This window comes from Mercenaria mercenaria, chromosome 11, assembly GCF_021730395.1.
Source record: "Mercenaria mercenaria strain notata chromosome 11, MADL_Memer_1, whole genome shotgun sequence".
NCBI classification, from domain to species: Eukaryota; Metazoa; Mollusca; class Bivalvia; order Venerida; family Veneridae; genus Mercenaria; species Mercenaria mercenaria.
The window spans coordinates 53,013,719-53,029,831 of record NC_069371.1 but is presented as its reverse complement, the minus strand read 5'-3'; the positions used below and the strand labels follow the sequence as shown (position 1 = coordinate 53,029,831).

Below are 16,113 nucleotides of genomic sequence, written 5' to 3'. Positions count from 1 at the left end.
ATTTGGAATACCTTGGACACTATCATTATCTGAATCAATGCCAAGTGCTTCCTCTCCCGCCTCTATAGTTTGTGCAAAAGCAAGACTCAAGTCCTCGAGGGTGTTTATCGAGGAATTACTTGATCTGCTGCCACGTCTCGGAACTGTTAAAAGTTTAGAACATTTTCACCAATTTCTAACTACCAACATTTTACAGACAGATCCAAACTAAATATGGTATAAACATGCATTCACATGCCCTTTTCAACACTTGTGTATATGGTGTAAAGTATAAAGGATATCAAGGGCCTGTAATGTTTTAAGCATATCAGATACAAATCCAAGCTTAATAAAATAGACACATCATTTCAAGAATTTCATGTATGAGGAAGGGAACTATCAAATAAATCTATAGATACCAATTAATTCAAAAAGTATGCTTCAGAAACTATAAATTTCAAGCTAACCGAATGTAAAACAATACTGTATGGTTCAAAAGTGTACCAAAGTAAGTTTACAGCACTGGCATTAATACAACCATCTTTCTGTCCGACCGGCTGATGAATGACTGCTACATAATTTTGACAAACAGTTGAGGAAATATTTAATAAAAACTCTCAAGGTATTATATCAGTCACATTCAAGCACATGGGTAGAACCACAGACTTTCTGCAAGTCAGATGGATGGTTATGGGCATGTAATTTGAAGTCAGCGACCTCAGAGACTCTAGTTTGTAATTTTTCATGATAAAAATTGTTTGTTCTTGAAATGATGCATCATTCCTCATCAGGGAGGGAATATATTGACAAGTAAACTACTACCCTTGAGAACTTCACAATTGTTGGCAGACATAGTTATAAGCATATGTACCGGTATTGTAGTATTTATATACAATGTGATTAGAGTGTCATTTGGTTTAGCATACAACAGCCTTTTTCCAAAGAGATGTTTCAAATCAGTAATCAAACATGATACACAGCAAGCCTACATTTTCTGTTAAATACCCAAAACAAGATCAGAAATATCTGAGACATAAAGCAGTACTACATGACAGGATAAAGTTCTCACAAGCTCAAAGTTGTTGCTTTTGTTTAAAGACGGGAAATCTATGCCTTATAAAATACTCCACAATGCTATTCAGAAATAGTTCCGTTAGTTTAGCATGCTTTTAATCACTATTTCAAATATGTAACAGAAGTCAGCCAATGGAACCAGTGTTCCTTGACTCTTCACCTGAACTAACTTGTTGTTTACATGTGACAATTTCTCCACATGAATCAAAGGTACTGTTAGGTACAGGATAAATGAGTGGAGACATTACAGTCAATAATCAGACAGAACATCTGTCTTGTTTGAAGACTAAACTTAGCACCTCCCAATCCCTAGTCTTCAACACTAACTCGTGAGCTAACTGGGTGGGTAAGGACAGTTTACATTCATCTTATATGGTGTTTGTTTCAGTTCTACCATACGATATATAATACATTGGGCATGCTGTTAAAGTCATTCACTGATACATAGATAATACATTTCTTGTGAAACAGAATTCATAAATGCGACATTTTACAGTCAATTTAATTTTTTTAAAAGTTTCAATACATTAAAACATATTAAGCCTCCAAAAGAATGGGGGATAAAATAATTGCAAGAATTATGTGACACAAATTCATTCTGTTTCACAATAGTTAAAATGCATATACAAGCTTTCCGTCAAATACAGGTTAGTAAATTTCATTTTTTAGGTTCAAATATCTTATTTGGAATTATATATAATTAATTATATCAAAGTTATATGCAGTCAAAAATTCCATTTTTATAATTTAAGATGCAATTATATAAGCAAATGAAAGACAAATCTAACATCTGCTGTATGAAAATACATAATATATATAGATACTGGTTTATAAAATAAAGTTCAGACTGCAAGAAGCTGCACTGCTGGACCTAGGTTAACAATGTATTTCTGTGAAGGGTCAAATACTAAGTAAGGTTCAAGTGAAAAATCTTTGATCAGCTATTAAATTTTCGTATTCATGATTTAAGTTCATAACAAATTCTGAAAATACTTCTCACTGAATTAGATATTTTTAATACTTTTACAAGTTAAAAAATCTAACTTTACTTTTCTCTAGATTAACATATCATACACAAAATTTGTCAAATCCCAATTAAAGAAATACAAGGTTGAGAAAAACATACTTGACATAGGGGAACTGTTGGCACTGTCTGGTCCAGAACTTGTTGTGTCTTCACCAACACCTGTAAATGTAATAAAATATCAATACTTCCATCATTTTTGCCTTAACCAACCAGATTTTAAATGGAGTATTGCTGTAAAAGATATGGTAATGAAGGGAATGGTGCTGTAGAGGGTAAAGTAATGAAGGGAATGGTCCTGGAGAAGGTATGGTAATGAAGGGAATGGTGCTGTAGAAGGTATGGTAATGAAGGGAATGGTGCTGTAGAAGGTATGGTAATGAAGGGAATGGTGCTGTAGAAGGTATGGTAATGAAGGGAATGGTGCTGTAGAAGGTATGGTAATGAAGGGAATGATGCTGTGGATGGTATGGTGATGAAGGGAATGGTGCTGGAGAAGGTAGGGTAATGAAGGGATAGGTGCTGTAGATGGTATGGTAATGAAGGGAATGATGCTGTGGATGGTATGGTAATGAAGGGAATGATGCTGTAGATGGTATGGTGATGAAGGGAATGGTGCTGGAGAAGGTAGGGTAATGAAGGGATAGGTGCTGTATATGGTATGGTGATAAAGGGAATGGTTCTGGAGAAGGTATGGTGATGGAGGGAGTGGTGCTGGAGAAGGTAGGGTCATAAAGGGAATGGTGCTGGAGAAGGTACGGTGATGAAGGGAGTGGTGCTGTAGAAGGTAGTGTCATAAAGGGAGTGGTGCTGGAGAAGGTATTGTGATGGAGGGAATGGTGCTAGAGAAGGTAGGGTGATGAAGGGAGTCGTGCTAGAGAAGGTATTGTGATGGAGGGAGTGGTGCTAGAGAAGGTATTGTGATGGAGGGAATGGTGCTGTAGATGGTATGGTGATGAAGGGAATGGTGCTGGAGAAGGTTGGGTCATAAAGGGAATGGTGCTGGAGAAGGTATGGTGATGAAGGGAGTGGTGCTGTAGAAGGTAGTGTCATTGGTGCTGGAGAAGGTACTGTGATGGAGGGAATGGTGCTAGAGAAGGTATGGTGATGGAGGGAGTGGTGCTAGAGAAGGTATGGTGATGCTGGAGAAGGTATGGTGATGGAGGGAGTGGTGCTGTAGGTGGTATCATAAAGGGAATTGAGTTTTAAAAGGTATGGTCAAAACAGGAGTGGTGCTGTAATGGAGTTACTATTGCTGTAGAAGGTATGGTCAAAACAGGAGTGGCGCTGTAGAAGATATGGTAATGGAGAGAGTACTGCTGGAGAAAGTATGGTCATAATTGAAGTATTACTGTAAAAGGTATGGTCATGATGGGAGTAGTGCTGTAGAAGGTATGGTAATGAATGGCATAGTGTTGTAGCAGATATAGTGATGAAGGGAGTGGTGCTGTAACTGTGATGACAACCATCCTGCTTGATCTAGTTTGAATCCCATTTGAAGTATAGGCCATCTTCCCATCAAGACACACAAGGTCTGGTGTCAAAGAATTGAGTTTGGAGAGCTCTACCAGAATGCAACCTTTCAAATGGCCAAGTTCAAAATCAACCAATCAGATTCTAGAACTTTACAACTAATCTTTTATGTTTAATATCTTTGAGCTCAGTACTGGCTCTTATAAGAAAAACTCCCAAGCTGCTGGCCATTCATTTAAATCTATGATATATTTTCAGTTTCTAAGACACTAAAATAAGCAGAAAGATGTTACAGATATACACACAGACCATATCAGCATTTTCTACCACAAATTTAAGCTAGCTCTAGCCAACCTGTGTGTAACAATGACTTAGAATATTCATGGAATTTCTTGTTTCAGATAATACATCTTACTCCATGAACAGTAAAACGAAGCCTCCGTATTTACCAATATCAATTTTATCCACTTGATTCACCATCATATTAAGGTCTACAGGTTCTGAGTCCTCAGGAGGTGGTTCGGTGGGTGGCGGAGGGGCGACAAATGTCGGGGGTCTTTGTCTGTGTGAAACATCAATGTCGATATCCTCGCTGTGTATCGACGAGTCCTCCACCATTCGAAGATCATCATCTTCATCAGAGTCTTCAATGTTGAATTTCATTGTAACCTCTTCCATTGCTTGCAATGCCTCAAATTCATCGGCTGTAACAAACACAGTTATGGTTTAGTACTATAACTGTCTTAGAAAACTGAAAGAGTTAATTTCTTAAATGGATTAATCTTACAAATAAATATTAACTGTTTTCCTGCTTTTCATGTTTCTTTTGTATCTATATTTTTTTCAGACATAGCGCTTTTATTCTATGTTTAGACAAGAATTGGACAAAATTTTATAGAAAGTGATGCCATTTTCTTTACATCTGAAAACAGCGAGCACGACTTTTTGCACAAGAATTAGACATGTTGAAATATTTATGCTCCAAAACCAATCAAGCAGAAATATCATACAACAGAATCATGACTGTGGCAATATTCTTGCCTTGATAATTTGACTTTTACCATGTGTAAGATCTTTCAAATATTTTTTTCTAAGAATAATATGAAATATTCTAAGACTACTAGAGATGCAAAAAAAGTTTTTCAAAATCGTGACTGTGAAATACATTCTTTCACAAATGCTGAAAATTTAATATTCATAATTCTCTAAGAATGACATGTAGAGAACTTTTCTTAAACAAATCAAGATTTACTAAGTTCTTGAACACTAGAAAAAAAAAACACTTTATTTTTTCTGTCCTAATTAAATCTTAAACACATATATTCATGACAACATTCAATTTTGGGTTCTCTAAAGTACTACAAGGACTTTATAATGTTGAAAACAAATATAAAATGTTAGTGTAAAAGGTTGGTGCAAAAAAGTGACATGAAAATATTGAAGCCAAATAGTGCATACCTTTGTCCATTTTACTGTGAATTTCAGTACTTTCCTGTGTTTGACTGGGCGGTGATATTTTAGTTTCACTAGTGACTACAGAACCTGCTGAAATCCAAGTAAAATATCTAATATCTAGAAAAAAGCTCACACCAAAAATAAAAAACAATGAGATCCCATTAGTAATATAACAGATACCCCTGAATTGTAGTGCACCTTAGTGTGTGTTTAGGGTTAAGAAACCTTGCCTATGACCTTGACCTTGGATGGACAGATCAGATTTTGCGCCAGACACACCTGATCATGCGTAACATTTATGTGAAGTTTCATTTGAATTCTTAATCATGAAGAGTTATAGCCGTGACAAGAAGCGTTTCGGACACGGGGACAAACTAATAAACTAACTATACTATATGCCTTGAGGCGCGAAAAATACAAAATATCTATTAAAACTGATTCAAAACAATAAGTCCGTCTCAGTTTTTGATATCTTGTTATCAAAAAGTCTGCTGTTAATTCAGGCCTCTTATAAAATCTGAAAACTTCTATGTTCTATCATCAAGAAATATTGCATTCTCAATATTATTTGACATGAAAGTCACCTCCAGCAAATTTACATGTAACTAGTAAAAACTAAGACAGACCTATAAAATCAACTGTAGCTCTATCGAATAACTGTCTAATTATTGAGAAGAAAAATAAGATAATGCCCGACTGCTCGACAATTTCCGAACAGAACAAGAGCCGTAACTTGAACTGTTTTATTTCACAATTAAACTTTTATAATGATAATAATATCAACTTGCATGCAAAACTTCTACCAAACTTTCTAAGTAAAATACAGGCCAAAATTTGAATTCATTTCAATCAAGAGTTTCCTAACTTGGTTATGTAAGAAGCGTTGTCTGTTCAAAGACTGACAGTTAGTTGCACAGGAAACTTTAACCAAGTTTAAAGGGCCATAATTTTACTTTACATTCAAACATAGTGTATCTAACTTGGTTATTTCAATCAGTTTAATAACCTGTATGCATTCAGTGAAGTTCCAGTCCAGTATGTGTAGTTGTAAATGAGGTAAAGCTTGACAATTAGTTGCTTAAGAAACTTTAACCAAACTTTTGAAGTCGGGAAAGGGCCATAATTCACAAAAGTTCTTTTATCCAGTTTGTTTACTGAGAAGCATCGTTGCAATCCAATTTACATGCAGTGGTTTCTTAGATATGACCTTGCTTGCAAAACTTTAACCAAGAAATGATGCCGACATCAACGCCTGAGGAGTACAACAGCTCTCGCTATTCTTCAAAAATTGATGCTTCAGCTAAAAGTTAATAAAAGCTTTCTAATCTAGTGTTACAAAAGAGTTATATAAATATCAGTTAATGAATTTGAAATAAAACACTAGTGTATAAATATGTAATTAAGAATTACTGTTTTTTTTTTTTTTTCTCATTTTAATCGAGTTTTAAAGCAGTCAATGAATGATTATAGATATATGGTATCATATACTGAAAATATAGAGCCAAATATTCTATTATTAAACAGAGTTTATCTATAATGGGTAGATACAGCTGAAATTCAGTATCTCAAATTCCAAGGGAATCAGAACTTTTCTTGGAGATGACTGAAATTCAACTTTGTGCAGATACTAATCGATACTAATCAATTTGAAACACATTTTCTTCGTAGTTGTATCTATTTTATGTCAAGAACAACTTAAAGCTATAATTTCAAGTTCTAAATTTGAATTGTGTATCAATATATGTGTTGGAATTGCACTGTTATTTTTTATTCTGCATAAAACTGGGGTTTCATTAGCCTAAATTTGTTTAATATAATGGTGGACTTCTGGGACATGGTTTATTTTCATCCAAAATGTTAAGAAATAATGCGGAGTGCAAATTTAGAAAACCAAACCTGAAGTTCTGAGTGAGTATTTCTGATAAAATCAAACAAAAAAAGATAAATGGAAAAATGTTATCTGATGGTATTAAAACACTGCAAATACAGAATTAATCCAACATAAGAGCTGGCTCCCTTACATACCTGTCATTCCAGGTGGAGGTAGTGGTGCACGCTTTTTCTTTTTACCCGGTGCCAATGGCTTATCTATATCTACACTTGAATCTCTAGAAACATCTCCGACCACTTTACTGGTACTTCTTTGATTTACAGGCGACATATCCCGTATACCACTGTCACCATTAAAATGTTCAGCACTATCGATTGATGTTGTGTCAAGTGTTGTCTGCAAGTTATCTGTTTTGTTAGCATCTGGTGATTCTGCTCCGCTAACTGTAAGTTCGTGATATCCACTAGAATCGGAGCTATTCCGAGAATGATTTTTCTTTGAATGAACACGTTCAGCAGGTATTTCTATTCTATTTTCTTCTGGTAGTTTGGAATGCACATCAATTTCTACTTGAACAGTTAGTGGCTGGGTTTTGTTCATTTGAGGGGGAGGGGGTGCAGCACGTTTTTTGGCACTCTTTTTTGGAGGTGCGCCAGACCCACTTAACCTTTTATTTTGTTTAGAGGATGCTGTTTCTGGCGGCACATTCTCAGTTTTTGTCGAAAGAATTACATTTTCATTTACTGCCATTAATGTTGACCCAGTACTTTTACGAAACTCTGTTTTGTCTGAAAATCTGTGTAAATCTCCAGTTGTTTTACTAATTCCAAAATGTTCAAGTTCTCCCGATTGTTCATGATACATTGTCTTTGGACGTGCTTGTACACTTTCTGAGTCTCGCCCTGTACGTACATTAAAGCTTTCAGACTTCTTCGGTCTACTTTCAATCTCTGTATCTTGTTGTTGCTGAAATGAAAGAAAACAGTGAAATTGTTGTCCAGACTGCTTGTTTGTTAACACTAAACAAAAAGTATGACTGGGACAAAGGCATAACCAGAGCAAAGACATGACCGAGGCAAAGGCACGATGATCAGAGCAAAGACATGACCAGGGCAAAGACATGACCAGGACAAAGGCATGACCAGGGAAAAGACATGACCAGGACAAAGGCATGATGATAAGAGCAAAGACATGACCGAGGCAAAGGCATGATGACCAGGACATAGGCATGACCAGGGCAAAGACATAGCCAGGACAAAGGCATGATGATCAGAGCAAAGACATGACCGAGGCAAAGGCATGATGACCAGGACATAGGCATGACCAGGGCAAAGACATAGCCAGGACAAAGACATGATGATCAGAGCAAAGACATGACCGAGGCAAAGGCATGATGACCAGGACAAAGGCATGACCTGGACAAAGACATGGCCAGGACAAAGACATGACCAGGACAAAGGCACGATGATCAGAGCAAAGACATGACCGAGGCAAAGACATGATGACCAGGACAAAGGCATGACCTGGACAAAGACATGGCCAGGACAAATTAAGACATGACCAGGACAAAGGCATGACCAGAACAAAGGCATGACTAGAGCAAAGACATGGCCAGGACAAAGGCATGATCATGGGAAAGAATTGACCAGAGCAATGTCATTACCAGGACAAAGACAAACTCAAACTAAGAGATGTACATAGTCTCCTTCTTTTTACTGACATGGATCAATGCAAGAACAATGAATGGAATAATGGAAGATTAATTACACATACAGATAATTGTTATTTTTAAAGAGAGATTTTATGACATATGCAGTAAGGCATGTCATAATGGTAACATGAATCGTATTTAATGTAACTAAGCTTAATTAAAGTCCATGTCATTATAAACTGGGAGAAAACACCTGACTGAAAATTTACAAATGTTGCAGAATATAAATCATTGATATTCAGTTTGAACTATTTATGACTGGCATGACACCAATAAAGTAAGGAACTTTCAGAAGAATTTATGTACCATCTCTAACTTATAAATACAAGTACATGTACTGGTGTCAAACAAATACCTTAAAACAGATGTGACTTGTGCAGGATTTCAACCTATTGACCACAACATTGCATCTGTTGCTTATATATAATCATAATAGACCTATCATATCATTAGATTTATTTTTCCATGGCCTGCTACTGAACAAAACCTTTGAAAGAACTAACAAATTCATTACACTTACTGGCTTAAATTTTTTGTCTTTCTTTCCAAGGAAGGAAAGAAATCCTCTCTTTGCTTTTTTCTCTCCTGCTGAAGGCATAAACTGAGAATCATCTCTTGTTTCACTGGCATCTTTATTTGCACGTGCTGCAGCAAACGCCAGATTCGGCATAGACCTTGAACTTGCTGCTTCAATCATACCTGAAAAAATTTATGAAGTTAAATAATATTTCTTTAAATTCATACTTTTTTTATGAGCAAAATACAGGTGAATAATTTTCAAAGATCATTTTACATCACTGAATCTAATTTTTTGTTTACTGTGAAGTTGTACAGCATCATTGCTTAAGTTGTGGATTTAGTCTTTCTCTTGCTCAGTAGGTACAGCACCAGATTATTATTCAAGAGGTCTCTCGATGGACTGAGTACAATACTATAATCCCAGAGGTTTCTCAGTAGGTAGAGCTAGACTATAATTCCAGAGGTCGCTCAGAGGGTAGAGTAAAAGACTATCATTCCAGAGGTTGCTCAGTAGGTAGAGCTAGACTATAATTCCAGAGGTCGCTCAGAGGGTAGAGTAAAAGTGACAATTTGACAAATGACAGTGTACGTGTCTTAAGTCATTCGTCCTCCAATTCTAATTCATGTGAAAAAGTTGTCAGTTGCTTGTTTTGTTCGTTTTTTGGGGGATTTAAGGTCACATTGACACAATATTGGTCATATGGGGATGTTCCAGCTTTAATAGTGGAGGCAGACCCCAGATGCACATCCGTGCATTATTTAATCATGGGCAGGCACCTGGGTAGAACCACCAACCTTCCCTAAGCCAGCTAGATGGCTTCCTCACATAAAGAATTCAATGTACCGAGTGAGGCTCAAACCCAAATTGGTGAGGGGCAAGTGATTTGAAGTCAGTGACCTTAACCACACCTTATCAGTTACTTGCGAGAAGACACTGGTATGGTTAACTGACTGCCCTTGCATAACTGATATACTGTTGAAATACAGCATTGACAAAACTTTCATGTGCTATAATATCACTACATTTGGCTCTAAATCCAGTCTATCAATGTTTATTTCTCTTTTGGCAAATCAATGTCCTATGGGAAACATTGATTTTGTCAACAACATCACTTAACTACACCTAAAATGCCTAATTTATGATATAGAATAACAAGAGCTGTCCGTAAGACAGCCAAGCTCGACTATTCGAAATATTGTCACAGAAGCAGGAAATTATTACCCAAAATGTTAAATATCAAAAGAGTTTTAAGTTCGAAACGGGACATAATTTGACCAAAATGCATATCAGAGTTATGGTACTTGATGCTATCAACTAGTTTAATAACCCCGAAGAAACATGTTAAGTTTCAATTCCATATCTGCATTAGTTTTGGAGATAGTAACTTGCATGTAAAACTTTAACCAGAATTTTCTAAGTCCAAAAGGGGGCATAATTTGCTCAAAATACATGTTAAGAGTTATGGAACTTGACCCAGTGAGGTTGGTAACTGACCTAGAAAAAGAATAAATAAGTTTCAAAGCTATATGCCTTTTGGTAATAGCTGTATGTACTTGCACGCAAAACTTTAACCAGGATTTTCTAAGTCCAAAAGGGGGCATAATTTGCCCAAAATACATGTCAGAGTTATGGGACTTGATTCTATCAACTAGTTTTATAACCCCGAAGACACATGTGAAGTTTCAATTTAATATCTGCATTAGTTTTGGAGATAGTAACTTGCATGTAAAACTTTAACCAGGATTTTCTAAGTCCAAAAGGGGGCATAATTTTCTCAAAATACATGTCAGAGTTATGGGACTTGGCCCAGTGAGGTAGGTAATTGATCTAGAAAAAGAAAAAATAAGTTTCAAATCAATATGCCTTTTAGTAATAGCTGTATGTACTTGCACGCAAAACTTTAACCAGAATTTTCTAAGTCCAAAAGGGGGCATAATTTGGCCAAAATACATGTCAGAGTTATGGGACTTGACCCAGTGAGGTAGGTAATTGATCTAGAAAAAGAAAAAATAAGTTTCAAATCTATATGCCTTTTAGTAATAGCTGTATGTACTTGCACGCAAAACTTTAACCAAAATTTTCTAAGTACAAAAGGGGGCATAATTTGGCCAAAATGAAGGTCAGAGTTATGGGACTTGGTGCTATCAACTAGTTTTATAACCCCGAAGACACATGTGAAGTTTCAATTCAATATCTACATTAGTTTTGGAGATAGTAACTTGCATGTAAAACTTTAACCAGAATTTTCTAAGTCCAGAAGGGGGCATAATTTGCTCAAAATACATGTTAGAGTTATGGAACTTGACCCAGTGAGGTTGGTAATTGACCTAGAAAAAGAATAAATAAGTTTCAAAGCTATATGCCTTTAAATGATAGCTGTATGTACTTGCATGCAAAAACTTAACCAAGGTGTGACGCCGACGCCGACGCTAGGGTGAGTAGAATAGCTAGACTATTCTTCGAATAGTCGAGCTAAAAACTGTTGAAAGAAATCATCTAGTACTGAAAGTAAAATGAAATTCTCACAGTAAAGGTCAACTGTGCTGATGTACCTCTGAATATCTAATACTTCAAGTAAAACATTATTTTCAGTCATGTTATTGCTTACATATAGTACTCACCAATAGAAACAAAGTTAATTTCGCTAGTTTTTAAATCTCCAACAGTGACAGAGTCCTCTAGGGAATTGTTTGGGTTTCCTGGCAAGAGAAATACGTAGCGTGAAGGGTCGAAATTCTTCTCTTTACATATAAGCTGGCGTACTTCTCCGAGGGTCAACTTTGGACTGATTCTCAACACTTTCTTCTGATTATGAGGTAGATTGACTGTGAATCGATATGTCATCTGAAATTCAGAAAAATTTTGATTAAATAATTGTTTAAAATGATACAAAATAGCTTTAAAAGTCTATTACAAGTAAAACTCGCTGTTTTCTCAAAAAGACATATTCCCAATAAAATAATGTCTTGTCAGATTGTTTCAATCTTGTGCACAGTGTGTGTGTGTGTGTGTGTGTGTTCTTATAGCAGTGAGCACAATGCCGAACTTTATAGTGCTGCCTCACTAGAATATCACGCCGTAGACATATCTGTGCACAGTGGGAATGGCAAAATGGTCCATAATTATATCTTGTTAAATACAGTACAGTCAAACCTGTCATAAGCAGCCAGCCAAGGGCGTGGGAAAAAGCGACTGCTTATAACAGGTGGCTGCTTAATGCAGGTAATTTACAGACTGAAGGACTGTTTTGGGAAATGAGACACTGGCTGCTTAATAGAGGTGACTGCTAAAGCAAGTTATACTGTATAGTCAAATTCTCGTAAAACAGGCCTTGGGTTTTACTTTCTTCTGGTAAATTTACTTCAGATTTTATTTTTAAGTACTTGTGACTGATTTCTGGCCACAATCGGAAACTGAAAAAAAAAAAGCTTAATAAATTGGGGCTTTTGTGGTTGGAGTGGGGGGATGAGGGATGAGGGCCTGAGGGGAATCATCCATCCAATTGCATCAGCTGCAAATTGTCAACATTTTATTAAAATGTACTTTCTTCAAATTGTTGTACAAACAGGAAGAGATTGCGTGATTTATAAGTGTTTTATTGCAGAAAGCAGGATAACCACTTAAAATATCTGCAAACAATAACATGTATTTGACTACACACTCAAGCAGGAAACAAAATATCTCTTAAATTCAAGCCTAAAGTCAGTCACAATTTGAAACCTATTTATATACAAAACTATTTCTATGTTCTGTATAGAGAAGTAAAGATAAAAAAGACTGTCCAGGAAAGGACAGACTTGTGGTCAAGTAGGAAGATACCTGACACTGAAACCACGATTTGCAAGATTGAGGTAAAACTCCAGGAACTGGAAAAAGTGAAAAGACTTTTCAGACTTGTAAAAACATTAACTGACCAAACAACACAATCAAGAGATTGGTCTACTGAATGACCAAGGCATTCATCTTCAATGGGAAGTCTAACTCTTACCCTGCTGAATTTCAATAATGAACTACTCTTTCAATTTGGACACTACCATATATAGTTCATAGGGGTATTCACTGAAGATTTACTGACTGAACAGCAAACAGTGCAGACCATGCTCAGACTGCATTGATAGACTGCATGGATGTGCAGGCCGATCTTGATCTGCACTGGTTGTAAAGGCAGATAAAATTGCCGCTAGTATGCTAAGAGCTAATTATATGAAACACTTCTGTCAACAAGAAAAACCTTCTGTTCATGCCTGTTCAATATATTTAAACAATGTATAATCTGAATCGAAACTTAAGACACACAAATTATGTGAAATCTTGTTGAAGAAAGAAAACCTTGGGTCATTTTTTTTTTACTTGACATGAAATAAAAACTTTTTTCTTGGAGCGTAAAGAAGAAAGAAGGATAAAATATGACATGATATTTATGCTTACCCAACCCGAACAACAATCCATCTTTTTTGAAGGCTGTTTTATTCACAAGAATTTCTGATGTTAAATTTGATAACAATAACAATAACTGGTGTCCACTTTCATTTCATTTTTTATGATCACGAGATAATATATCCAATAACTGAGATAGTAATAATTTCCATGTATTTTCAACATATTCTCTTATATTTTTATTTTCACTCTCTCATACTAAAAGCTGTTTGGTTTGTCAGTTTCACTGGTGCAAAATGCAGATTGTTCAGTTTTTTAATTTTTTTTTATATGTTATGAATTAAACAGACAGTATTGTTTTGACATATTTTTGTCACCTTGTTGTTAAATTATATTCAACAATATTGTCCAAAGGGCTGAGAAAATATTCTCTCACGATATTATATGTTAAGGTAGCACATCTCAATACCGAATTATAAATATTTATCCATAAGTAAGTAGAAATTTCAAATACATGTTTCTCTCTTAATTGAAGTAATTAAATATTTACACTAAAGTGTGGTGAAGAATTCATTATTTCAAAATCCGTGACACATTTTCTAAGTGCTATAACATAAATAGAGCGGACACGTCAATTGAAACAGTTCCAACAGAACGAGACAATTTCATAATCAATAAATCTATTATTGTAATCTTGTCAAATGATTGTATACCTTACACTTATCAAAGAACTTCAAATATTTATGAAATAATGAAAACATATGTTGCTATTTCAAATCATAGACTTGACAGATAATCATCAATTGGGTAAGAGCACAGGAACACCAATTTAAAAGTACCGAGTTTGATCCCTGAGTGGAGCAAGCAAAAGACAACTGTGGCTTAAGACATCGTTATCCATCAGAATAATGTACTAGCCATGTCCGAACCAGTAAATATATAATCAGAAGTATATCTTGCACTACTGTAACCAATTAACCATGAGCAATAGCAACAACACTGTGGATCAAAACCGTTTCAGATGTAGAATTCTTTCATGTGAAAAAAGTTTCTAGGTTCTACCTGGGTGTCCCACTCATCTATGAATTAATGCTCTAAGAGGCACCTACATAGGAAAGTTGAGATTTGACCTCAATTGTGTCTGCCAATTAAAGACCACATATTTCAAGATAATATTTACAATACTCCTGTTTGGGAGTTGTAGTTTAGTCAATAAATTGACACTTAATTGATTTCTTCCCTGTTCAATGATAAAGAGAAACTATCTTAAACAGGTATCAAGAGAAAGCTACCTTCCAGGCAAATAAAGACATACAACATTATTTAGATAACAGCAAATGTTTAGTTATACAATGTGTATTGTTTTATATAATATCTGACCAAACACGCTGACATAAAACTAAATCAATCCTAAATCCATTCCCATATCTTTACAGCTTTCACTAAACACTCCAATATTGTTAAAAGAATGCAATATTCAATCAGAACTGCTGCCAATAACACACCAAATTAATCAACTTCACAGATTATATATTATTATATATTCCACTCCATTTGATAACTCCATGTACTGTTTTTGTTTATTCCATTTTATAAATCATAATATTGTACAAAACTACTGGCTGACTGTTTATCAGCACATCAACACTATGACATCAGCTACTTAGCCGTTCAGGATGAACTTACTGTTGTTTGAAAGTGATAAAAGCCAATAATAATTAATAATTAAACACAAAATACCCATAATCCCTTGAGCAACGAACAGTTGTAATCAACTATTTATATAAATACAACAACAACCAAAGCCTTTCAGTTTGTACATCTATACCATTACTGGATATTCCCCATGTATAATAACCAATACCGTATTTTGGTGTGTATAGGTCGCACTTTTTCTACCCATTTTGCTGCCTGAAAAAGTTCCTGCGACCTATACGACAGAACATTGCCAGCAGAGTTTTTTTTGGGCCAATTTTCTGACCGTAGCTCTCGCAAAATTACGTGCATCTGTTACGAACGAATAAAATGGATAAAAAATATCAATATCGGCGGCCTTTCAACCAATAGCGGTTACTTTCAATAAAATATATCGTAAATAACCCATACAGACTATTAAAATTACGAATTACTTTAATTCAAAGATGTTTTTGCAATTTCAATTACGTTTGTTTCTACTTTCGTTTTACTGGACGCCATTGACATGTACTCCGGGTTGGATAAAATCCGGACAGATCCGTCATCCATTCCAAACATTGTTTATACTAATTCTTAGTGTATTAAAAAACTTAAAAGATAATTGTTTACTTTTGATTTTTAAATAAAAGAAAAAAAAATCCAAAAAGAGATATTTTGTTAATCTCAGAATCAAAAGAACGCGGTTAATTACATGACGCGGAAAGGTGTTATAATTGCTGTGCAAACAATTCACATTTAAACTTGCATAATTACAGAATGTAAACGCAAACCGTCTGCTGCCAATTAGTGTCAAAAAGCCGCTTTTCTTTGATGTAGTCTGTTACCGATACTACTGTTGGTACGAAACGGTTGGGATCGAAAATAACACTGTCCGATTTCCACCAATCAGGTTCTGATAATAATTCAGTCCGCGGCATCAATATGGCCGCCGCCAAAACTTTTTTGCCGGTAAATATTAAATATTGCTGGGGAAA

General features: G+C 35.4%; 1 protein-coding gene across 17 annotated transcripts in view; it reads right to left on the bottom strand.

The window, feature by feature from the left end:
- The window catches only part of LOC123531444 (protein cordon-bleu-like), a 93,116-nt gene that overhangs the window by 13,096 nt on the left and 63,907 nt on the right, over positions 1-16,113 (bottom strand). For 13 of the 17 annotated variants that reach the window (XM_053517452.1, XM_053517449.1, XM_053517448.1 and 10 more), the window contains 7 exons: positions 11,689-11,911; positions 9,068-9,246; positions 7,031-7,802; positions 5,009-5,095; positions 4,000-4,254; positions 2,180-2,239; positions 12-143 (listed from right to left, as the gene is read on the bottom strand). In XM_053517452.1, the coding sequence (XP_053373427.1) occupies positions 12-143; positions 2,180-2,239; positions 4,000-4,254; positions 5,009-5,095; positions 7,031-7,802; positions 9,068-9,246; positions 11,689-11,911 (1,708 nt within the window). Of the gene's footprint in view, positions 1-11; positions 144-2,179; positions 2,240-3,999; positions 4,255-5,008; positions 5,096-7,030; positions 7,803-9,067; positions 9,247-11,688; positions 11,912-13,495; positions 15,085-16,113 lie in introns of those variants that run through there. The other 4 variants (XM_053517458.1, XM_053517444.1, XM_053517455.1 and 1 more) reach the window with 4 other exon arrangements.